This window comes from Eretmochelys imbricata, chromosome 1 (assembly GCF_965152235.1).
Source record: "Eretmochelys imbricata isolate rEreImb1 chromosome 1, rEreImb1.hap1, whole genome shotgun sequence".
NCBI classification, from domain to species: Eukaryota; Metazoa; Chordata; order Testudines; family Cheloniidae; genus Eretmochelys; species Eretmochelys imbricata.
The window spans coordinates 294,629,248-294,654,470 of NC_135572.1; the positions used below are offsets into that span (position 1 = coordinate 294,629,248).

The 25,223-nt window shown below is 45.5% G+C and overlaps 1 protein-coding gene and 1 long non-coding RNA gene across 8 annotated transcripts in view; one reads left to right on the forward strand and one right to left on the reverse strand.

Annotated features, from left to right (window-relative positions):
• Window positions 1–9,627, forward strand: part of LOC144274336 (uncharacterized) — a 61,487-nt gene extending 51,860 nt beyond the window's left edge. The window contains exons 2-3 of one of the 2 annotated variants that reach the window (XR_013347862.1): window positions 1,471–3,896; window positions 5,034–9,627. This is a non-coding gene — a long non-coding RNA (uncharacterized LOC144274336). The remainder of the gene's footprint in view (window positions 1–1,470; window positions 3,897–5,033) is intronic. The other variant, XR_013347861.1, reaches the window with a different exon arrangement.
• The window catches only part of CPSF6 (cleavage and polyadenylation specific factor 6), a 62,935-nt gene extending 48,201 nt beyond the window's left edge, over window positions 1–14,734 (reverse strand). For all 6 annotated transcript variants that reach the window (XM_077833043.1, XM_077833033.1, XM_077833025.1 and 3 more), the window contains exon 1: window positions 14,595–14,734. In XM_077833043.1, coding sequence (XP_077689169.1) covers window positions 14,595–14,654 — 60 coding nt within the window. In that variant the 5' untranslated portion in view covers window positions 14,655–14,734. The remainder of the gene's footprint in view (window positions 1–14,594) is intronic.
• Window positions 14,735–25,223: the final 10,489 nt, after the last annotated feature.

Genomic DNA, 25,223 nt, shown 5'->3' on the forward strand with positions numbered 1-25,223 from the left:
ATCAAGCCTCAAATAGTCAATGCATGTTGGCGAAACCTATGGAAAGAATGTGTGAATGATTTTAAGGGTTTCCCAACCAGTGACAAAGAAGTGAAATGCATTGTTCAGGTGGCCAGGCAAGTGGGTGGTGATGGCTTCGTAGACATCCTTGAGGAAGAAATTGAATAATTAATTGAGAGCCATAGAGAAACATGGACTAACGAAAGTTAGAGGAACTGATAAAATCGCCTACAGAAGACGAAGAAGACGACGACAACGAACAGGAAGAGCCAGCAAGTTGGAATCTTTATAAACTTGCTGAAGTATTCCAGGCAGCGAAACACTTGAATGATTTAATTTCTGAATATCATCCCTCCGTGGAATGAAGCCTCAAAATCACATGTAGTATTACGGACTATTTGAGACTGTATCAAGAAAGGTTTGAGCAGCTCAAGAGACAACAGCAACAGTTGCCGATCACCACGTTTTTCAAGGAAAAACGACCAGCAGCAGATGAGCCTACGCAATCAACTTCTCGAGCTGAACCAGAGCCAACCACTTCGTCTACTACTCTCGCTCCGTTACCCAAGCTCTCCGTCACCGCCGTCTCCTGGATTGACATCAAGCCCTGACGACCCCCTGTAATTACCCCTGTAATTAAAAATACAGTACTGTAAAATTATATTTTGCATATGTACTTATTTATACTGTACATTACTGTATACATATTACTGTACTGGGTCGTATACACAAAACCATGTACAGTATACTGTACTTTATGGGCAATTAAGAGATTTTCAAGGGTCATTTTGACTATACGCCATTGTTGCCTTATGCACTGACTTTAGAACCTAATCCCTGCATAAGATGTGACTCCACTATATTGTAACTGATGTTCTTTGAGATGTGGTTGCACATACATATTCCACAGAGGAGAGTGCACCCAATATGTCAGAGCCAGAGAGTTTTCTGTAGCTGTACCTGTCAAGGAGACACACTCTCTGCACATCTTCATGGCTCCTCTCAAGGCTATATAAGGGAAATGGTGCCCCAATCCCCTAGAGTTCCTTTGCACCAGAATATGGTGACTCGGGATTCCGGTGCAGAGTGGTTACAAGATGGGTAAGTAACCATTTTTTCCTTCTTTGAGTGAATGCACGTGTGTTCCACTCAGATGACTCTCAGCAGTACCATTAGGAGGTGCGGCGCAGAGTCTATTTAAATAGGAACTGCAATACTGTTTTCCCAAAATTTGCTTTAGATCTTGAAGCAGTCATGATGGCATAAGGAATGAAGGTATGCACAGAGGACCAAGTAGCAGCCCTACAAATGTCTAGCATGGGACATCCCATAGAAAAGCTAATGAAGTTGCTTGAGTTGAATGGGCTGACTGTCGTTGTGGAGGAGAGGTGTGAGCTATAGAACTGAGAAGGGCTCAGATGAATTCTATTTTCTATGTTAGGATTAATCTGGATTTTCCTTTTTTTCCAGGCTGAGTCCCACATAGTCAAAGAGACAAAACGATAAACAATGTGGTGGAGAACCTGATGCTCAGATCTCCCTCACACTAACAGTTGCCTAGGTAAGGGAAAACGTGCATTCCTGTTCTCAAGTAGTCCACCACCACTACAATGAACTTGGTGCACATATGTGGCACTGACAGGCCAAACGGAAGTACTGTGTATTGATAGTGTTGGCCTGCTACTACAGATCCCAGAAACTTCCCATTACTTGGCACTATCATCGCATGGAAGAACAAGGAAAGCAAACCAGTAACTGTGATCTAGGATTGATGCCAGGGAAACCATGTACACGATGAACTTTTTGAGATTTCAAAAGTACAATATGGGTCTCAAACTTTTCTTCAACTTGAGGATCAGAAAGTATCATAAGTAAAATTTCTTTCCCCAGTGTTGATGGGGAACTTCTTGTATGGCCCTTAAAGTGAACAGAGTGTGAACTTTTTGAAAAAATGAGGAGTACTTTTGTTGATACAGACTAACACGGCTACCACTCTAAAACCTGCATTTTTTGAAGAAGCAGTAACTTGTGAGATGAGTCCCTGAAAAGGGTAGGTGGATGGAGAGGAAATAGATAGAATATCCCAATTTTGTAGTGTTTAGGATCCAGTTGGCTCATTATGGCTTCCCAGCACTGAGAAAATGGGACAATCTTTCCCTAAATGAGGGGGTGAGGAGATGAGAGGAAGATCGCTGACAATTGCATCTGTCCTCAAATGGGCTGCTTCCACACAGCTGACTGAGGATAAGCTGGCTGACTCAAAGTGAAGTTGAAGGACCTCTGTCTCTGATGTTTGTGCTTCCCTCTCAAAAAATCATGTTGCCTTGGTGGATATCAAGACTGCATATAAAAATTGACAGCAATATTACTGTTGAGGGTCTATACTGACAAAAAGGGTAGCACAAGAGTCTTTAAATGAAAGTAGTTTCATTGTCAGTTCTTGTTTTCAGGCAACACCAAATCAAACAGAAGGTTCTCTATAGTTTGTTGGATGTCCAAGGCTATGTAACCAGGGGAGTCTCATTGTTATTGCAGAAGGCATCACCCTAGAACAGTGGTTCCCAAACTTTAACAACCTGTGAACCCCTTTCACTAAAATGTCAAGTCTCGCAAATCCCCTCTTAAAAATATTTTCTCCTTTACCCGAGTATAAATAAGCATGTCACAAACATAAATTTTATATTTCCAAGATCACTGCTCTTATTACACACTATTTATTATTATTAATCATTACAGTATTTTTATTACATTATGAAAACGGCAACACTCTTCCAAGATCTCAATTTCGTAGCTTGTATCAGTTTGAATAAGCCTGTTGTAAGACAAGGCTCCTATGTTTCATCAAGGAGTATCAGATGTGAAACAGCATGAAGGTATTTAAGAAGCCAACCCAAATAGTTCCTCCTACACAAGCATTCAGGTCTTGAGCAGTCCAGGCAAACAACTCATGTTACAACAAAGCTTAAACTTGTTCTTAATCATAATTTTAAAAACAATAGTAGCTGCCTATTTAATTTTAAAAACAGCAAAAAATATCCACCTCCCTTTCCATTTTTTTTATAAGGAGTCTTGAAGTTTAAATCTCCTTAGTGTGATAGATATGCTTGTTTTGATCTGCTTAGCTCTTGGAAGTCTAGGAGCTCCGGGCTGCTGGCCCCAAGGTGTCCGGGGTTCCTAGGGACATCTCTATCCACCATTAGGGAATTTTCCCACCCAAGAATCCCCTGTAACATTTTGCGAACCCCAGTTTGGGAATCACTGCCCTAGAACAAGGGCCCATGATGTCAGGAGCAGGCTGGGTGAGGTCTTGTCCTCCCTTGCATCCTTTGGTAGTTTGCCAGTAAACCTGGACATTAACTCCTATTTACAAAGTCATATTCAGCTAACAGTGCCTGTTAGTTCGCTATACGCATCTGGAGAGAAGAGGTATAGTACATTTCACTCTCAAACTAATCAAATCTCTTGGGCTCTTTTTCTTTGGGAGCTGATTTAAATCTCCCGACATGCTCTCTCATTGGCAGCCATAATTATAAGAGAATTTAGGGCTGGATGGGAATAAAAGCACTTGAACCAACTTGTTGGTATATGATGTTTATTTGTACACTTAGCTGTAGGAGCTAAGGAGGCTAGCATGTACCATAAAGCATTTTCCAGTTCTAGAAGATCGTCATTAAATGGGAGGGCATCCCTCCCCAAAGGAGTCATCTCATGGAAGTCCAAAAGCCTGTGAGTGTTCAATTGTACTAGATCAACTTGCATGACTAAAGGAATCCTCAAAAGGGACTTGGTGATGTAAGACTTAAAATCTTCTGGAACGAGAGAAGAGGAGTCCAGAATCATTGAATCATCAAGTGAGAAGGAAGACAGGCCAACAGGAGCTGATAGATCCTCCTGAGGTAAAACCCATTCTTCCTGCATTGATTCCTCCTGCAGCACTAGCTGCTCAGTGTCCAGCTTTCAACCAAAGTGGCTCTGGAAGCTGCTTTGCTTATGGTATGGCAATGTTCCTTTCAACTGGGCCAGTGATTGAGACCTGGGGGATAGGGATACATGTTCCAAAAATGCCAATGCAGGAAAGCATAAGGCATGGGAAGCCAGTAGGTACCGGTCCACAATGCTTTCTTTGCTGTATAACCAATCCCACTCCTGGTACTGGCGCTCTCCTTTTGGGGGCAGACTAAAACATTTTCTAGACAAACTGTGCCTAGAAGGGGATGGCAAAGTGCTGGAGGACTTCGAAAAAACGGTTACCTACCTTTTCTAACTGTTTGCTGCCTCATAAGCTTGTGGGGTCATTGGTATCAATAATGTTGGCACCAAAACATAATCCACTGGTATTAGACTCAATGGCTGTTCCATGAACAGGAGTGGAGTTGATGGTACAGCACCAACATCTTCTCCCCAGTACTATGCAGGGAGGCAGGTCAATGGCCAACCCTACCTTGAGTACCTGAACAGTCCCAGTTATGTTCCATGTCCTTTGAAGAAGAAGAGTCTTTTTTCAACTTCAAGTAGCTCCAGCCTGTCTTACATATCTCCTTTCAGGGAAGCTCTGGAGAGCAAGACCAACCCTCTTTCTTCATGGAAAGAAATCTGAATCCAGAGATCACTGCAGCCTCAGTAGCAAACTGCAGGCAGGTGGCAGGGTGTGTGGTCGAGGGCTCGGAGGCTGAGAAAGCACTCATCGCCTGCTCCATGAGTAATCTGAGTTGCAGATCTCTGGAAATCTGCATTCTTTTCTTGAAATAATGCCAGATACTGCTTTTCTTAATGTGTCTCTTGCTGAGACACGAAAGACAACCCATGTGGAGGTCTCCATCAGGACAGACAACCCACACAACAGGCAGTGCTAAAGGCCCAGTGAGCACTGCATGCCACCAGTCCCTAGAATCAAAGACTAATTACTAAAATAACAAATAAAATAAAACAAAAGAAAAGAAACAACTATTGGATAGTAACCACTAAAGCTTGTCTCTCTCACAAACAGAAGATGGTTCAATATTATGTCACTCACCTTGTCTCTCTATTTACAGAAAAGGTAGAGCTAAACTCACTGACTACACAGAAGAAGAATCGTGCAGCAAACTATCCCAGGAGCTCAGACCACTGGGAGCAAGAAGGAACTGAGGGGGTTGGGGCAGCAACAACTTATACAGCTTCAGGAGGGGCCATGAAGATGTGCCATCCCTATGGGTACTGCTGCAGAAAACTCGGGGCTCCAGTACACTGGGACCACACACACCTGTGCAATCACTCAAAGAAGAACTTTGCATGTTAAACAGGGTGAAAGAAGAATTAAGTCTCCTGGAACTCCAGAAGAGATGGTCCTAGAGGTGACAGCTGTTGTTCACCTAAGCACTTTGGTCTTGGAACTGAAATTAATTAGAGTAGTCTCAGTGCATTCCCATTCACCCCTAACACATCTCTAAGGCATGATTGCTGTATTTCATGACAGACAGGATGATAAAGCCAATCAATTGCTTTTCATTTTTAGAGCATCCCCATGTTATTGTAACCCAATACCACGAAAACTGCCAAATTATGCATGTAATACAAAGTGTTATATAGATGCTGCAACTCTATATCACATTTTTCCTTTCCTCATCAAAAATCTAAAATGTCAAATTAAAATTTTAACATTTTCTTGCCCCAATAGTCAACAAATCAACACAATGTTGCCCCCTTAAATCAGTTTTGTGGAAAACATTTCAGCCCACCAAACCAGTAGCAACAGAGATATGAAATTCCATCCTTCTCCCTTCAACTCAATTATATGTTAATTTCACATAATAACTGGGACATTTTAGATATTAAATAAAATAATCTAAGAAATGCTTGACAAAATCTAGGAATTTTTCCTGCTTTACCATTTTTAACATACCATCCCCTCTCCATTTTTTCCAAACAAAACAGCTTTTTCTCTCCCCACTTATTTTCCAGAGTAGGACTTTACCACCACATTCACTTGACTGAACAGAGAAGGAAGAAATAAGGGCAAAAACAAGAATGAGCTGGACAGGCAAAGAAAAATCTGTTCTCCTGTGTAGACGTGGCAGAGTGGTTTAGCCTCCATGCAGGACAACAAGCAAGACATTATTTCATTTAATATTTTCTAAACCTGCCATTTCACATGCCCTTGCTCAATGTGTCTCATTTTAGGACTCAAGGCTGCAAGTTACTTTATGCAGACAGACCCCTATGCCCATCCAGAATTACAAGGACTTTGTTATGGATCCACATGGAAGAGCCGGCTGGATGACAGTCTTTACAGATTTTTTTGAATTACCACTGGCCAATTACTGTAGGTTGTATGAAGAGCTATGGGATTTACTATTTTTGTGCACATTTGTTACCCATAGTCATACACCAAGTTAACAGAAAAATGCATAATAGAAATAGAAAAATCATTCACACAAATAAGTGACACCCCCCCATAAAAAAATGTGCTGCAGTTTGTTTGTTTGGTTTTTTTTTTTGGGGGGGGGGGGGGGGGAGAGAGAACAGAGGCAAATATTTAAGTTTCCACTATTGTTTTTGTTTCTTCTAACTCATCCTGCTGTGTATACAAACTATTGATGCACACACAGTGTTGTTGAAAAGATTTGCAGGTCCTAAAAGATCACAAATAGAAAGATCTGTATAGTCCTGTACAACCAATACAGTGTCATCAACCTTTTTTCAGGGGAGGGAATGAATCCTCAGATGTTAAAGCTTCTGAAACAGCTTCACGTACTAGCGTACCTACACTCAAGCAAGCTTTAACAAAAGAAAACTACTGATGCTACTAAAAGACAGTAGTCGATGACTCCCTCCTCAAGGAGAACCATCCAAGATGGTGGACAAGATTTTGTGGATCCTGCACAACTTGTAGGTTCTTGCAGTTTACATCACACATCCAACTGTTTCAGCTCACAGTATACAATGGAGAATATTACATTACAAAATTGAGAAAGTGGCCAAAAACAATGTACAAGTGGAATAACTAAGAAAAATCCACATGTAGCTAAGAGCTTATGTGATCATCATCTTATTGTTTGTATTATGGTAGCATCTACTCTAGATGGCCCAACAGGGACTTAGGCCCCATTGTGATAGGTGCTATACATACACTCAGTAACAGGCAGTCTGTGCCCAAGACCTTACAAGCAAGGGCAAAACCTTAATAACATGGTGAACTGCCCTCCAAATTCAAAGAAATTATTTTCCAATAAGCCATATTTGATTTACACAGCCTTATCTTAATATTAAAGCAAACATCTTTACCTGTAAACCAATCTAAATCCTTAAAAAGTGTACAGAATTTACCACATTCTTTTTCTCTATTTCAGTTTCCACTGTACTCTCTGGAGGAAGTCCAAAAAGTTGCAGCAAGTTGTTAGGCAAAGCTATGGTGTGCTGTCACGTGATAGACAGCCGATTTCAGAAGAGAGTAGGGTGTTTTTTCTTTTAAAAAAGTTCATGTTCCCATGGACTACATAACTGCAAGGGGCCTGGGACTATGTAAATACCAGCTGGCTCAACACCTACTTCATAACACTATAGGAGTCTCTTGTATGGTTAGCATAAGTTGGCTACCCTGTCTAATTACTTTTATTATTCAACTGTGTGTCTCAAAACTATTTCTTGTTTTCAAGTTTATCTTCTAATTACTTCTCTAGAAGACTAGAGTCATCAGTATATTTTCAGACACAAAATGCAAACAAGGTACATATGCCACCAGGCTCTGCTGTAGAAAAAACTGTGATAGTGACCTGCTGCATCCACCAACCCAGACACTGCAGAATCAAGGTCAAAGAGAAAATGAGAACACAGACTACTGAGGTTTTCTCCCCTTTCCTTTCCCCTTAGCAGTTCCTCCAATTTGAGGCACTAAAGAACACAAAGACAATCTCACGCTCTCCAACTTACCTGGAAATCTCATCTCTACAATAGGAAGGACCATAACTTCCTCTCCTAAAGATGAAGCTCAACTTCCTGCTTTAATTTCATAATTCAGCTTTTGGAAAAATGTCAGCTGAATAAGAACAACAATGAATTTAACCTACTGAGAGCATAAAGGAACTACTATGTGCCCACCATAGTCATAGCTTAGCAATAAAATCTTAAACAATGTTCACACCAACAGCAAAGTTTACCAGATATGTTAGTTGGCATTGTAAAATATCTTTTATTTAGTAAATATGCAACTCTGATTAGATTTTTAGTGCCCGATTGTCTCTCAACCACAGTTGTCCCCTGTTTTATAGGTACTCTCACTCCCAAATAGCCCAACACATTGCACCACAGAAAACTCTTCAAGATAGGTCTCTCTCAATCTGGACAAGGATTTTGGCAGTTGTACTGTAGTGTATATGTAGAATGGAAGCAGCCTAGGGTAGAAGAGGAGACTTGACAACCAGCATTGGGAGGAGCAGTATGGAATCCTGAAGCTGAGGACAAGGGAAAGTGATAGTGGCTCACCATAACAGAAGTCTTAAAAGACCTGTTTTGGAATGTCTCTGATACAAATGAGAGGTATGTAATGAAATTACTTATATCCAAGTTGAGTTGCCCTTTACTGAATGGATTTGCAAACCCTTTCAGGATTTCTCGGCTCCCCATCCTAAACTAGTGGCTCCTGTAGCATCGGGGTGATGTAAACCAACGGCAGCAGCAGCATAGCACTTTATATAACAGCAAGCTGTTCCCTTTGCAGTTGGCTCCTGTGTAAAATGCTTGCTACAGAGGAGAACTGACTAATGCTAACAACTTTGAGGCTGCAATGGATTTTCCAGTCATCACCCTGATCTTGTACAATTTTTGGGTCAAAGACCATCTCATACAAATTTCTACTGCACCTAGCACAATGAGGTCACAATCCCAATTAGGACAACCTAGGCACTATTGTAGTAGAAGTAAGAAGGATAATCAGAAGTACCTCACATCTGGAAGAACTGAAATGGAAAAGTGAATAAGATGGTGATCAGTATTTTCCTTGGCAGCTTTCCATTTTAAAGTATTACTGTTCTACTACCACTGCCCACCTTATAAGAAAAGCAGTCTGAAAAGTAATAAAAATAAGCAAAGTCTGAGGAAGTGAAATGAGCATTGTGACAAGGTCAAAAAATGCGAACAAGAATGAATTAAAAAGTTGTAATGAGATGAACAAAGCCCAAAAAAATGGGGATTAGAGAAAATTACACAAAGACAACGATTGAAAGGCATAGTGTTCTGGAGTGTGTTTATACTAAGTAGTCAATATAAGACAAGTTAACTAAACTTTGTTGGGGAGAACCTCCTTATTATCTCAATTTCATCTGCTTACCAGATCTTTAACAGGATCATCAATTGGCTATAGGAGTTGTGCACTGTGGGTGGGACCTTCTTTGTCAGCTTTGAGTTAGCAACCTGAACCCCACTACATCTCTGAAATTTACTAAGCACATGAGCCATTGCACAGCAATGGCTTGTGTGCATATTTGAAGCAAAGAGAAAAGCAGACAACCTGGGCCACGTGGCAACTTGCCAGAAGCCTGAGAGCCACATCTAATTAGTCACAGCAGAAATTTTCAGCATTACTACCACATTAAAAAAAAAAACACCACAGTCTTTACAGAGAAGGTTGTTTTGTTTTTTTAATACTTTTCATTTGGCAGGATTTGTTTATAGCTAGTGTCTATTTCTGCACTGGTTTCAGAGTAACAGCCGTGTTAGTCTGTATTCGCAAAAAGAAAAGGAGGACTTGTGGCACCTTAGAGACTAACGAATTTATTTGAGCATGAGCTTTCGTGAGCTACAGCTCACTTCATCAGATGCATACCGTGGAAACTGCAGCAGACTTTATATATACACAGAGAATATGAAACAATACCTCCTCCCACCCCACTGTCCTGCTGGTATTAGCTTATCTAAAAGCCATTTCCAGCACAAATCCAGGTTTTCTCACCCTCCACCCCCCCACACAAATTCACTCTCCTGCTGGTGATAGCCCATCCAAAGTGACAACTCTTTACACAATGTGCATGATAATGAAGTTAGGCCATTTCCTGCACAAATCCAGGTTCTCTCACTCCCTCACCCCCCTCCAAAAACCCACCCCCATACACACAAAAACTCACTCTCCTGCTGGTAATAGCTCATCCAAACTGGCCACTCTCCAAGTTTAAATCCAAGTTAAACCAGAACATGGGGGGGGGGGGGGGTAGGAAAAAACAAGAGGAAATAGACTACCTTGCATAATGACTTAACCACTCCCAGTCTCTATTTAAGCCTAAATTAATAGTATCCAATTTGCAAATGAATTCCAATTCAGCAGTTTCTCGCTGGAGTCTGGATTTGAAGTTTTTTTGTTTTAAGATAGCGACCTTCATGTCTGTGATTGCGTGACCAGAGAGATTGAAGTGTTCTCCGACTGGTTTATGAATGTTATAATTCTTGACATCTGATTTGTGTCCATTTATTCTGCACTGTTGACTCAATTAGATGCTAAGAAAGAAAGGTAGGACGTAATTAAGTATGTAACCTTTTCCTAACAGGAGAGGATATGTACTATCCAGAAAAAACAGAATAAAATCAAACGGGATTCTAGACATTTGCCACTTTATTGGGATCAGAGGCACACAGTGGAAACTGCTCGATAAGTTTTGACTGCTTTCTATGAAGTTCTTCACTGAAATGTTATATACGTCACAAACTTCAAGTGCTTTTCTAGAGACATTTGGAAACACCATCACCAAGGGTAAAACCACTGGGAAAATAGCTTTTTTTCTTCCTTGCTGTAAAATAATCTGCCAGAGAAAGAAAGATGACAGTCAAAACTAATGCCTAGCCTACCCTTAAAAGTTTTGTTAGCATAGCTACATCAGTGGTGGGCGGGAGGGAGTCCCACATTTCAACTATGCTGGCAAAAGGCCTACTGTAGAAGCAGTTATACCAACAAAAAAGTCCTTTTGCTGTTATAGCTTATTTTGTTTGGGGAACTGGACTAAGCAGTCTCAGCAAAAGAACTCTTGCTGGTATGAGCTGTATCTTCACTAGGAAGGTTTGCTGATATAGCTATACCCATATGGCTATACTGGCAAACTCTTTCTACTATAGACAAAGTCTAACAAAAGTGGTATGGCAAACTGATATCTAAACAAGAAGCTTGAACAAATATTCTTCGGTGCCATTGTCCTGACAACCAAAATGATTTTAGAGAATGCCCAGCACTGGGTAGCCCCGGATCACAATGCCATATCGCAAGAGACAGCATATTCTCAGTCATCTTCTCTTTGGCAGCCATGTTTGCAACAATGGCTTCAAAAAGGAAGTAGGTATCTGCACCATATTTGTAGCCACAGTGTTCCCATTTTGAGGGCTTCTCTACACACACACTTGCACTGGTTTCATTAAATTGACTTAGTTAACTAAGTGCAAATACTGCGTGGACACTTTTTTTGGCGTAGGAGTATTTCAGCTTAGTTTAAACCAGTTCCCAACCAACTTAAACTACACCAAAGAAAGCACTCTTATGCTGGAATTGGAGTGTTTCTACAAAAGTTTGCACCAATTGCATTATATCAGTTTAAATTCACACCTTATGTTATATCTGTGCAACTTTTCCATGTAGACAAGGCCTAAGAGAACAAACCAGTCCTCTCCATTGCCTGCTTACTTTATGGTATGTCACTATGTAACATGCAGTCTCACCAAAATGATTAACTGATTAATTTAAAAAAATCGCAAATGTCTAAATGTTTAAATAAACATTTGTGATAATCACTCTTCTGTTCCTTTTCTATCCACCACCCAAATAAAACAGAACTTTTTCCCAAACACAACCACCTATCTCCCTCTCATCCCATCATCCCCCATTTTATTTATTTCCCTCTCTGACACACATCAACCTCCCCCTGCTAAAAAAGATGTGCTCAAATGCCAACTGCGGAGCATTAGTAGCTCTGCAGGACTGGAAGTGCCTGCAGGAGGGTGGCCGCTTTATTTAATTTCTCACGCTCTGGGGCAGAAACAATGCAATCTGGGGTATGATGACCTAGGACAATGCCAGAGCCCATTTGACGTAAACACAGATGGTAACTAGGTTACAGCAAACCTGATAAGAACAGGACATTAATTTTGGTAAGGGCAAGTAGACTTTTTGAGATGAATGAAAAAGGAGAAAGAGTAAATAACTAAAAATCAACTGGCTGTAAAACAGGAAAAAAGTAGATGTGTTTCCACAAAGCTCTATCATTAGGAGGCAAAAGGAGTATATATTTTAACAACCCTACATGTCTCAGGACTGGTCCAACTCTCACCTTCTGGAGACTCACTGGACAAATTTTGCTCAGTTCAAGTCTCTCTCCTAATATTTATTTATTAATTTTTGCAGTGTGCAAGAAAATGCAGTGCATATTTTAGTTTCCTTCTCTCTGGATGATAAATTTGCCACATTTTAGTCTCTCCTACTATGAGGCCTTGGATAAGGCAAGAAATTGTGCTTGCTTTATGGTTTCTTTATCCATCTGTAGATTAAGGATTTTCATGCATATGCTACAGTATCTCTATCCCCTCTTTGGTGCTGGTGGGAATCGTGTGTTTTACAGACTTCCAAGGGATAAGGAGGTTTCCAACATGGAGATGGCAGAGATCGTGCTATGTGTTACAGTCTCTCTGGGGATGAGTTGTTACTGTGTGTTTGTGTCCGTCCGTCCATCCGTCCATCCCTTCCTCCCTCTCTCTGGGGATATGGAGATGGGAGTTGTTGCTAAGTGGATATTACAGTCTCTCTCAGGTTATGAGTTGGTCGGGGTGTTCCTGTCTGTTACAGCCTCTCTCTTTATTGAGATGGGGGGTATTGTGCTGTGTGTTACAGTTGCTCTCTCTACAGGGATTGTTACTACATGTATGTGTTACAGTTCCTCTCTCAATAACCCAGAGGGCTGGTGCTCTGTGTTTTATAACACTCTACACTCGCAGGGGTTCCCAAACTTGGTTTGCGGCTTGTTCAGGGTAAGCCCCTGGCGGCCGCAAGACACTTTGTTTACCCGAGCATCTGCAGTTACGGCCGCTCGCAGCCCCCAGCGGCTGCGGTTCGCCGTTCCCGGTCAATGGGAGCTGCGGGTAACAGTTGCCTGGTCCGGGGCCGCTCCCACAGCTCCCATTGGCCGGGAACAGCAAACCGCGGCCACTGGGGGCTTCCAGCAGCCGTACCTGCAGACGCTCAGGTAAACAAAGCGTCTCGTGGCCCGCCAGGGGCTTACCCCGAACAAGCCAAGAACCAAGTTTGGGAATCCCTGCTCTACAGGAATATGGGGGCATTGCTCTCTGTCTGTTATGCTTGTGTTAAAACTGCTCTTTCTGGGGATATCCAGAGGCCAGGGGAGGGTGCGTATGTGTGTGTGTGTTAGTTGCAGTTGCTCTCTCTCTCTCTCGATACAGAAGGTATTGCTGTGTTTATGTGTGTGTTAGAACCTCTCTCTATGGGGATAAGAGCAGACATTTGCTCTGTATCTGTGTTACAGTTGCTCTCTTTCCATGGGGATAAAGGAGTTGGGTACTGCTCTAGAGCAGGGGTTCTCAAACTTCATTGCACCATGACCCCCTTCTGACAACAAAACAAAACTACACTAAACACACGGGGGGGGCGGGGGATGAAGTCTGAGCCACCCAAGCCCCACCACCCCAGGCAGGGGGGCCAAAGCCCGAGCCCCACAACTCCGGTTGCTGTGTGTGGGTTAGTGTCTCGGGGGGGATATAGAGATGAGGGAGGGGATTTGTTGCTGGGTGTATAATACAGTCTCTTTCTCTCTTTAGGAATATGGAACAGTTGCTGTGTGTGTGCTACAGTCGGGGGGGGGGGGAGGAGATGAAGCATTGTTGCTGGTGCATTACAGTCCCTCAGAGTTGTGGGGTTGCTAGTGGGTGCGTTACAGTCTCTCGGGGGAGGCGGAGATGGGGGGGTGGGGGTTGCTGCCCGGCGCCTTACGGTCTCTCGGGGGAGGCGGAGATAAGGGTTGCTGCCCAGCATGTTACGATCTCTCGGGGGAGGAGGAGATGGGGCGTGGGGGGGGGGGTTGCTGCCGGTTACGATCTCTCGGGGGAGGCGGAGGTTGCTGCCAGGCACCTTACGGTCTCTCGGGGCAGGCGGAAATGGGGGGTGGGGGTTGCTGGTGGGCGTGTTACTGTCTCTCGGGGCAGGCGGAAATAGGGTGTGTGGGTTGCTGCCGGGCGCGTTACGGTCTCCCGGAGGAGACGGAGATAGGGGGGGAGAGTTGCTGCCGGGCGCGTTACGGTCTCTCCCCTGCGCACGCCCCCATAAGGCGGAGAGGGGCGGCGCCATGAGGGAGCGAGTCGGCTGGCTGCCGGTGGCAGATGCCCGGTGCAGGCCGCTCTCGCTCTCCGAGCTGAGGCCCGTTACCCCCTTCGGAGCTAGCGGCGCGACCTCCCCTCCCCCCGACCCGGCCCCCTGCTGCCGGGCCCCGCGCATGCGGCCTGCGCTAGCGGCCTAGCGTTCCGCGGGAAACCCACGGCCGGGCGCCTACACCAACAATGGCGGCGGAGGCTGCGCCGCCTCCTCCTCCCCGTCGCGCGGCCCTGCAGGCGGCGCAGGGATCGGTCCCGCCCGCGCGTACCTGGTTAAACTCCTCGCCTACATCGGCGTAGATGTCTATGTGGTCCACACCGTCCGCCATGATCCCGCCCGCTCCTCGGGCCGCCGTCGCCGCCTCCACCGCCCGCCGCGCCCGGGTCTAGAGCTGCCGCCGGGGAGGGGGAGCCAACGTCACTTCCGGAAGGAGACGAGGAACTTCCGGTTACTGCAGCCGCTATTGCTGCTGTCCCCACAGGATGCGCCTGAGCCCGCCCTAGGCTAGGGGGGAGGGGGTGTCACGCAGGCCGGCTGGGGAGTTTCTCTCAGCGATACCCGCGGTCCTTGCAGCCTCTCCCGACGCGGGTTGGAGGTTTGCTCTCTGACCAGGCTCCCCCACTCTTGGGGGCGGGATTGGGGACCCACCATTGTAACCAGAATTCAGCGTCATACTGCAGTGCTCGCAGGCCCCAGCCTGGCGCCCCTTTGGGGTGAGGGGCTTCCCAGACTGCAAGTCAGGGGCAGATCCTGCCCCAAAGGGCTTTGAATCTCAGGTCCTAATCCTGGAACTAGTTGGGCGCAGGCAGGACCCAGTGTCTGCAAGGAGCCCTGGGCATTAGGGTGGGCCCATGTGGATTCGCAAAAAGAAAAGGAGGACTTGTGGCACCTTAGAGACTAACAAATTTATTTGAGCATAAGCTAATGGTGCTTACAGTCAAACAAATGGGCGGGGGGGGGGGGAGTATGCAAGCAGATGAGAGAGCAAATGAACCAAATGCGATAGACATTAGTCTCATTGAAAGCTCACGAAAGCTCATGCTCAAATAAATTGGTTAGTCTCTAAGGTGCCACAAGGACTCCTTTTCTTTTAGTCTCATTGATAACTCCCATTGTTTCATCTTCTCTATGTATATGTTGGGAACACTGGGGCATGGCCACTGGGTAACTCGAGGGGATGGAAGACCACGAGTGTCGATGAAGCCCCCTCGCGCTAGGCCCCAGTGTCCTTGGCCCCCCTCCTGCCTGGAGGCACTCGCAGCAGCTCTGCGTGCTAGGCCCAAGTGTCCTTGGCCCCCCCCGCCTGGAGGCACACACAGCAGTTATGCTGAGAATCTGCAACAGTATGTTGCAGAGTCAGACTGCCTGAAACTAAGCAAGGCCAAACAGGGGAGATATGGAAGAACAATGCTGAATAAAGCAGCTTTATGTATAGTTTAACAAATGATACAGAGAATCAGGGAACTAGCTGGGAACTGGATTGGCTGGCTATATGGATACTTGGGGCAGCGTGCTATTGGATAAGTATGCTGGGAAAAAGGATGTATAAAAGCCTGTGTAACTTCCTGCTTTGTTGTACAGGATTTGAGATTCAAATCTCCCTGTACCTTTTTGAAGCTTCAAATAAACTTTTCTGCTTCTCCACCCCGTTGTGATTATTGGGTGCAGCACACCGGGTAACGAACCACTCAAGCTGTTGTTCAGCCTCTCGGCACTGGGTGCCGGCAACAGCTTTTGGCGTCCCTGGGTGGGCGACGAGGCTGCAATTTAGCCTTGCCCGGACCCCTCCTGGAGGTCAAGGATTGCGGCGAGAACCGACGCCCAGCGCGCACCGGTGAGTTCATCGGGGGCCTCGGAGGAGACGTGATTTGATCGACCCCGGAGGGCACAACGGTGCAACGCACTCATATAGTGGAGAAGCTGTTGTGGACGGCGGTGAAGAACCGGTCCCTTAGACGTGGGGGAGGAGCAGCTGCAGACCACGGTGAAGAACCGGTCCCTTGGATAAGGTAGGAACCTTTTGAAATCCGGATTATATGCTCTGTTGGAACCTGGGGACGCCCAGAGTTACCCTGTAGGTATGGGACAGGGACAGAGCTCAGAGGTTAGGGCACGGTGTACGCCCCTAGAGTGCATTCTAGCAAACTGGAAGGTATTTGGTGCGGATCCGATGACTAAGAGCCAATTAAAACGATTCTGTACAGTTGACTGGCCTCAATATCAACTAGAGGACCAGGAGTGGTGGCCACCAGGAGGGTCAATTAATTACAACACGATCCTTCAGTTACTCCTGTTCTGTCAGAGAACAAGGAAATGGAATGAACATATGTATGCGCATTTGTTTCTGACTTTATGTACTCGACCAGATATTTTACAGCGCTGTAATCTGACTCCGACTGGTTCGGTAGCAGCTAATGTTAGTCCCCAGACCCCCACCCCCACTGTAATGGCAGAGCCGGTGTCCCCTTCGGCCCCCACACTCCCACCGTATAAGGGTAGGATGCCTCGGGTTACAGAGATTGCCCCCTCGGTGGGACTCTATCCTTTGCTTACCGAGACTGTTGTGGCTTGCCCAGGGGCAGACGGACGTCAGGCTACCACTATGCAAGTTTACACCCATGTGCCATTCAATTCAATAGACTTAGCAGCTTTTAAAACACAGGCTGGGGAATTCTCAACGAACGCAAGCAGGTTTATTTCAGTCTTTGAGGGGTGCCTCAGTAGTCACAAGCCGATTGAGACGACTGTAATATCCTCCTGAGAACCCTGTTGTCTGAGGTGGAGAGGGATCAGGTTACAGCTAAGGCAAGGGGAGCGTCAGCGTTCAAGTGGAAAAAAAAGAAAGGAATCTATCTGTCAAGTTCCTACCCCAAGTAACCGTAAGCGGCTCAGGGCATTTCTGGGTATGGCAGGCTTTTGCAGGATATGGATCCCAGAGTTTGGACTGTGGGCTAAACCCCTGTACGACTGTGTAAAAGGAGCAGATCATGACCCCTTCTATTGGACCCCAGAGGCTGACAGGGCATTTAAAATCCTGAAAAGAAAATTGATGGAAGCCCCGGCTCTGGGCCTGCCGGATCTCTCTAAGCCGTTTCAGTTGTATGTACATGAACGAAGGGGGGTGGCCCTAGGAGTGCTTACACAGCTGTTAGGAGCATGGAAGCGTCCTGTGGCTTATTTTTCTAAGCAATTGGATCAGGTTGCAAAGGGTTGGCCGGCATGTTTACGGGCGGTCGCAGCTACTGCCCTATTGCTTGAGGAAGCTGAGAAGCTAACATTGGGAGGGGTTATGCAAATCTATACTCCCCATATGGTCCGAGCCTTATTGGATGCAAAGGGAGGGCTTTGGCTCACCCAGGCTCGGATTGCTCGGTACCAGGCTAAGCTGTTAGAGAACTCTGAAGTCACCTTACAGCCTTGCCCCTCCCTTAACCCAGCCACCCTCTTGCCAGAAACAGAGGAACAGAAACATGACTGTTTAGAGATCATAGATGCCCAGTACTCCAGCCGTCCGGATTTAAAGGATGTACCCCTCCCAAATGCAGATTATGAGTGGTACACTGATGGTAGCAGTACTGTAATAGATGGGCAAAGGAGGGCGGGTTATGCTGTTGTGACCCTCCATGACACTGTGGAAGCTGAAGGTTTGCCTGCTGGGACCTCTGCCCAGCTTGCCGAACTAATAGCCCTGACCCGTGCACTTGAACTGTCAAAAGGAAAGCGGGTCAACATTTTTACTGATTCAAAGTATGCTTTTGGTGTGCTGCATGCTCATGCTGGCCTATGGAAGCAAAGGGGAATGCTGACAGCCCAAGGCTCCCCAGTCAAGTACGGGCCCCAAATCCTCCGGCTCCTAGAAGCTGTACAACTCCCCTCAGAAGTGGCAGTGGTACACTGTAAAGCCCATCAAAGGGAGGATCAAGATGTGGCCAGAGGTAACGCCCGAGCAGATAGAGAGGCTAAGCATGCTGCCACCCTGCCATCCCCTCAGGCTGAGAATGCCCATATGCATGCCCTTATCCCATCAGTAGGGGAACTTCCAACTCCTCAGTACTCTGGGGAGGAGAGACAGCTAACTGACAAACTCAATCTCCGGGAAAAGGAGGGATGGCTCCATTCCTCAGAAGGGAAGGTCCTCTTACCAAAGGGCCTAATCCGGCCAGTGCTGCAGAAACTACATCAAACCACTCATGCTGGCAGGGAAGCACTTATCCAACTAATGGGAAAATACTTTATCACTTCTGGACTCCGACCCCTGGCTGCCCAGGTACAAGCGGACTGCTTAGTCTGCCAAAAGAATAACCCCCGACCGGGACATCCTGTGCCACCAGCTGCCCTAGAACCCACTCCGGGCCCCGGACAAGTGTGGCAAATAGACTTTACTGAGTTTCCCCGGACCCAAGGGTTCAAATATCTCCTTGTTATAGTGGATCGGTTCAGCGGATGGCCGGAAGCCTTCCCATGCCGTAACTGCACTGCCAGGACAGTGGCCCTCAAGTTTGTTAAGGAGATCATTCCTCGCTTTGGACTCCCCCTGTGGATGGAATCTGACAACGGGACACACTTCATGTCAAAAATCATTCAAAGCATCTCACATGCCTTACAGATCCCCTGGAAACTCCATACGCCCTGGAGACCGCAAGCCAGTGGTGTAGTGGAGCGTACCAATCAGACCCTTAAACGGCATCTCTCAAAAGTGTGCCAAGAAGCCTCACTGCGATGGCCTGATGCTTTGCCCCTCGTCCTACTCCGTATCCGCGTTCTCCCAAAGGGTAGATTAGGGCTCAGTCCCTTTGAAATTATGTTTGGAAGGGCATGGCCTATGAATGGCACTCCGGTTCTGTCAGGGGAATGGGAGTTGGGTAATGGTTTTGTTGTCACAGTATATGTGTTCCCTGTCTGCTGTTCTCTTGTCTCTTCACAGGTATACCAAGGATTCCCAGCCTCTCCCCTTGGACTCTCCCGTCCACTCCTTACAGCCCGGTGACTCTGTGCTTGTTCGCACCTGGAAAGACGAGCCTCTCCAGGAAAGGTGGAAAGGACCCTATACCGTCCTGCTGGTCTCCCATACAGCGGCAAAGATCGAGGGACACAAGAACTGGATCCATCACTCTCGTCTGAAGGCAGTAACCGCCCCCTCGTCAGCAGGACAGTGGACCGTCCAACCTGCTGACTCCTCATCTAGTGACGATCTCGGGCTAAAGCTACTGTTTAAAAGACACAAATAGCGGGCACCTTAATGCTAAAATGGGCCCACCCAGGTACTAAAGACCCTGGGTTGGGAAGACTCTGGTGATAATTAATTGGGTAACATTGTTATTCTCTGTATTGGTATTTCCAAACTGTGCATATCGGGAGCATAACTCCTTTGTTTCGCTTGCGCACCATGTTGCTAATTTAACGAACCAGACTGATTGCTGGGTGTGTGCTCCAACTCCACTATCCCCCAAAACGGGAATGCCCCTTGATATGCTGCCCTTGACCCTAGCAGAATTAGCCACCACCAAAGAGCAGGAAAGAACGGACTCACCGTTCTGGAACAAGACCTCTTTACAGCAAGCCACCTATCAGGACCAGGAGTATTCAGTTGCAGTACTCGCTGAGGGAGTGTTATGTTTTACCCGAAACCAAACTGATCACTATGGGCGTCCTGTGGGAAAGAGCTCCTGTGTTATTACACAGTGGGCTGACGGGTATTGGATAAAAACCAACAGGGGAGGCCAACAGTGTGGGTGTAATGGTTCCTCCCCTTTTAGGGAAACACTTACAAATAATCTTACCACAAAAAAGGGGTTTGGAAATGTAACTTGCCGTCCAGTTAATATCTCCAATGTAGCAAGCCAATGGTGGGTTTGTAGTGGTCCCTATGGCGAGTGTAATTTGAATGGCACAATTAGAAATGCCCCCACTTGTACCCAATCAGGAGGATGGGATGCCCCCCTAGGGGCATATGAACTGTTTGGAAAAGCAGCCTTAAATATCCCAGAAATCCCCTTAAGAAATAGTCCTTACTGGGCCCTACAGGGTCACTATTTTGTATGTGGCCGAAAGGCTTACAAGGTACTGCCAGCCAACTGGACAGGTAGCTGTTATATAGCTCATGGAGTTCCTCATCTTTCCATAACTGCCACACTGCCCAAAGGAAAGATTAAAAATGCCCGAGACACCTCTGTTGAGTCACGAGAAAAAAACCCTGCGGCGACTGACTAAGGCATTGGAGGGCAATATGAAGAATCCCCTCACAACCGAGAAGCTGGTAGGGTGCTCTGTACTGGGAATAGCGCCACTGTTTACCGGGCCAGCCCTGGCATGCATAGGCCGCTATACTATAAGGCTGCAGATGGTACTTGAGAAAGTGGCCTTAGAGTTAGAGGACTCGGTTAGTGATTTAGGGTCAGCAGTAAAAACATTAAATAAAGAGGTACAGCAGCTCAGGACCTTTTCCCTCCAAAACAGGCTGGCTTTGGACTATCTCTTGGCATCCCAAGGAGGGGTTTGTGCCCTCATCGGGCCCCGATGTTGTGTATATGTAAATGATAGCAGTTATGAGATCTATGAAAAGGTGGTACAGGCTGAGGCCCATGCCCGAGCCGGATCACGGGTTGCCTATACTGCCCCAGAGAACGATTGGTTGCAAACCTTGTTTTCAGGCTGGGGTTTGTCGTCTTGGCTTGGTGGTTTATTTAGCCTGCTATTGAAAATTCTCTTTCCTGTATTGCTTGTATTACTGGTATTATGCTGTGCAGTATCATGTGTCAGGGCCCTTTTGCAAAAGTTAATAAGTCATTCTCTTCAGGGCTATCACAAAGTGCTTATGCAAAGTCATATTGTAAAGAAATAAGTAGCCCAAGTGAGAAAACTCAGAGCCAAGGCTGTTGAGTGTTCTCAAAGGGGGGAGTTGTTGGGAACACTGGGGCATGGCCACTGGGTAACTCGAGGGGATGGAAGACCACGAGTGTCGATGAAGCCCCCTCGCGCTAGGCCCCAGTGTCCTTGGCCCCCCTCCTGCCTGGAGGCACTCGCAGCAGCTCTGCGTGCTAGGCCCAAGTGTCCTTGGCCCCCCCGCCTGGAGGCACACACAGCAGTTATGCTGAGAATCTGCAACAGTATGTTGCAGAGTCAGACTGCCTGAAACTAAGCAAGGCCAAACAGGGGAGATATGGAAGAACAATGCTGAATAAAGCAGCTTTATGTATAGTTTAACAAATGATACAGAGAATCAGGGAACTAGCTGGGAACTGGATTGGCTGGCTATATGGATACTTGGGGCAGCGTGCTATTGGATAAGTATGCTGGGAAAAAGGATGTATAAAAGCCTGTGTAACTTCCTGCTTTGTTGTACAGGATTTGAGATTCAAATCTCCCTGTACCTTTTTGAAGCTTCAAATAAACTTTTCTGCTTCTCCACCCCGTTGTGATTATTGGGTGCAGCACACCGGGTAACGAACCACTCAAGCTGTTGTTCAGCCTCTCGGCACTGGGTGCCGGCAACATATATAAATCTCCTCACTGTATTTTCCACTGAATGCATCCGATGAAGTGAGCTGTAGCTCACGAAAGCTTATGCTCAAATAAATTTGTTAGTCTCTAAGGTGCCACAAGTACTCTTTTCTTTTTGCGAATACAAACTAACACGGCTGCTATCCTGAAACCTGTCATTGCTTAGTGTGTTACTGGATGGTGCTCAGATACTATGGTGATGAGGCCTGGTACAAGAACCTCCATGTGACGGAATAAAATTGCCCATGATCAGCATTCTAAAATCGTAAGCATGGCCATCATGCATCAGACCAATGATCCAGGTGCTTCAAAGGAATGCAAAGAACAGGGCAATTTTGAGAGATGCATCCCGTCGCCAGTCATCCAGTCCCAGCTTCTGGCAGTTGGAAATTCAGGGACACCTGGAGCATGGGATTTGCCTCGCCGACTATCCTGGCTAAGCCATTGATGGACCTATCCTCTAGGAATTTAACTAATTCTTTTTTGAACCCAGTTACACTTTTGGCCTTCACAAGATCTCCAGCAATGAGTTCCACATTGTGTGAAGTACTTCCTTATGTTTGTTTAAAATCTGATGCTTATTAATTTCATAGGGTGACCCCTAGTTCTTATGTGAAGGGCTAAATAACACTTCCCTGTTCTCCATACCATCACCTTAGTGGTCTCTTTTCTAAGCTAAATAGTCCCAGTCTTTTTAATGTCTCCTTGTATGGAAACTGTTCCATACCCCTCATCATTTTTGCTGCCCTTCTCAGTACTTTTTCCCATTCTAACATAGCGTACATCAGATACAAAAAAATCATGAGTTTGTGTTAAATAACATAAGATTTAAAAAAAAATACATTTTGGCCCAGATCCTCACAGGCACTTAGGTGCCTAAATCCAATGATTTCAGAAGGAACTAGGTGCCTAAATACCTTAGAGGATCTGGGCCTTTGTACTTCTGTCTTCTGGTTTTTGAGGCATTAGGATTCCCGGTATTGCCAGCTCTCATGATTTTATTATCAGTCTTGCTTAGTTAAAGCCCTATGTTCCTGGAGACAAGTGTGATTATGCAAGACTCAACTTCAATTAAAAAACAAGTTTCTAGCCCTTGTGATTACAAAGAAAAGCATAAAGCTCAAAAAACAGAAGGCAAATAAAAAGAACACACAATTTATTATTTATTTGTTTAAAATTTATTATTACATTTAAAAAATCGCATGATTTTTAAGACAATTTCATAATCTGGAGGGCCAAACTCACAATTCTTAGATGTTTGTGACTGACAATACTAGATTCACATTTTCAAGACTTTCTCTGCAATCATGAGAATGAAAAACTTAAAAAAAGCTTAAAAAAAAAAAAAGCTGAGAGTTAACAGCAAGTATCCAGGAGCTGGGGCTTTATGAAAAACAACAAATGTTATGCTGTGTTCCCTCTAAGCTGCGCGCTGGGGCAGCTGCCCAGGAATGTTTTGTAGTGCCCTGCAGTTGATTAACAGAGCCGCCCACGTCCAGCCACAGCATGTATTCAGGTGCCCCTCCCTCACCACTGCTTCACATTGCTTCTGCCCTCTGCCTTGGAGTCCCTGCTGCTCCTGGAACCCTCCTGCAGAGAGGGGAGTGCTGATGTCAGGGTGTCCCCCCGCCCCTGTACTCCAGCAAAGGAGATGGGATAGCCCAGCTCTGGAGGACTCGGAGCAGGAGAGGGTCTGAATCTGAACGCTGGGTGAGTGAGTGCTTTACCTTAAAGAGACAGCGCACAGTCTCTTAGAGACTTCCCAAGCACACACAATCTCTCTCTCTCTCACACACACACACAGTCTTTCACACTCACCTCCCAACACATACTTCTGGTGGTGGTGTTTGTTGTTAGTACTTCTTTGTAGTTTCTGCAATGCACATATATTCTCTGTAATTTTATTCTTTCAAAGTATGTTATTTTAGTTTTTTGACCGGTCTGTGCATTTCATAATTTTTATTTCTCTCTTACACTTAAATTTAACTCTTTGAATAGTGAGCTCTAAAATGCGTAATCTGTCCTGGCTGGAGTAATTTTCCCTATGGTAACTTTTTAAAAATATATACTTACAGCCTTTTCTGTAAGGCTAGGCAAGCCCACATAACTGTATCCAACAGCACCATTTTTATATGCACATAAAGACTCATACCACTGAAACTCTGTGGACCATCTTAACTTGACCTCCTCAGCAGCTTCTCCTTGGCTCCCTCTATTTTGATGATGTGTGTTGCACACTGGTGTGACTGAGTAGGCCTTTTCCCTCTTCCGCTATGCTTCTTTCACACACAAAACTTGTAAAGTTAGTTCTACTGTTCTCATGATTTTCCTGGAGGATCATACAACATATGTCTCCTTGTGACAGACTCCTCCACACTTGTTTCTTATCATGCCCCTTTTTTTAATAGCGTGGGACTCATGAGCACGTCTTCCTACATTGTTTCCCCAGATAAGACCATGCCCTATAGGCATTTGTTACCCCAACAGGGGGATTGCTGCCTCTTTTTCAAATAATTTACTGCAGATGTCTTTATTCCACAGCACACACCAATGAGATCATGTGCCTCATTAATAGCATGTGTGTGATACAACCAAATATACCAATTTTTTGCAACCATCTTTTGTTACTACATCCATTTTTAAAGAAATTAATATGAAGCTCAGAAACTGGTTTATTACAAATAATACTTAATGCTCATGTCGCTCTTCATAAATTGATAATGCTGCACACATATTGACTAATTAATCCTCATACACCGCTGTAGTGCAGGTAAGTATTAAGGTCATGTTTTCTAGAGTTGGAAACTGAGGCCCAGAGAGATAAACTGATTTTCCCAAGGCAACAAAGTCAGTTAGTGGCCTGCCTTTGGACTAGAACTTGGGTGTTCCTAGTTGCTAATCAGCAATCACTTGACATCAATTTTTAGTCAGGAAAGTTTTAAAAGTTAAATATTTCACTGAACCTGATAAAAATTCAGAGCCCCTGTGCACACTATATTTGGAGTGGAGCTGAAACCTGTGGATCTAGTCAGGGAAGGGCAGAAAAGTGGCTCCCCCACGTGTTCTCCCATTCTCCTCAGCCCCATAGAAGACTCTCCAAAGGAATCCATTTCCACAGGTAGGGAGAAGGTGGGCAAGGGGTGTTCTGTTCCACATGGCATATTCCCTCCTCCAAACTTGTTTGCCCTGTGAGAGCAAATGACGGCTGAAAACTAAGCAGTAGCTTGCATGGATTCCTCTTCTGCCCACTGTGGAATATCCTCTCAACCCCATCGAGGAGGTTCAAGTACAGCAACAGTCAGAGGATCCCCTGGTAGCACAACTCCTTGGAGAAGCAGGAAGGCTGGCCACAGAGTATAAGCCAGGGACCTCTATATGAAAGTTCCTTTCCTCTCAC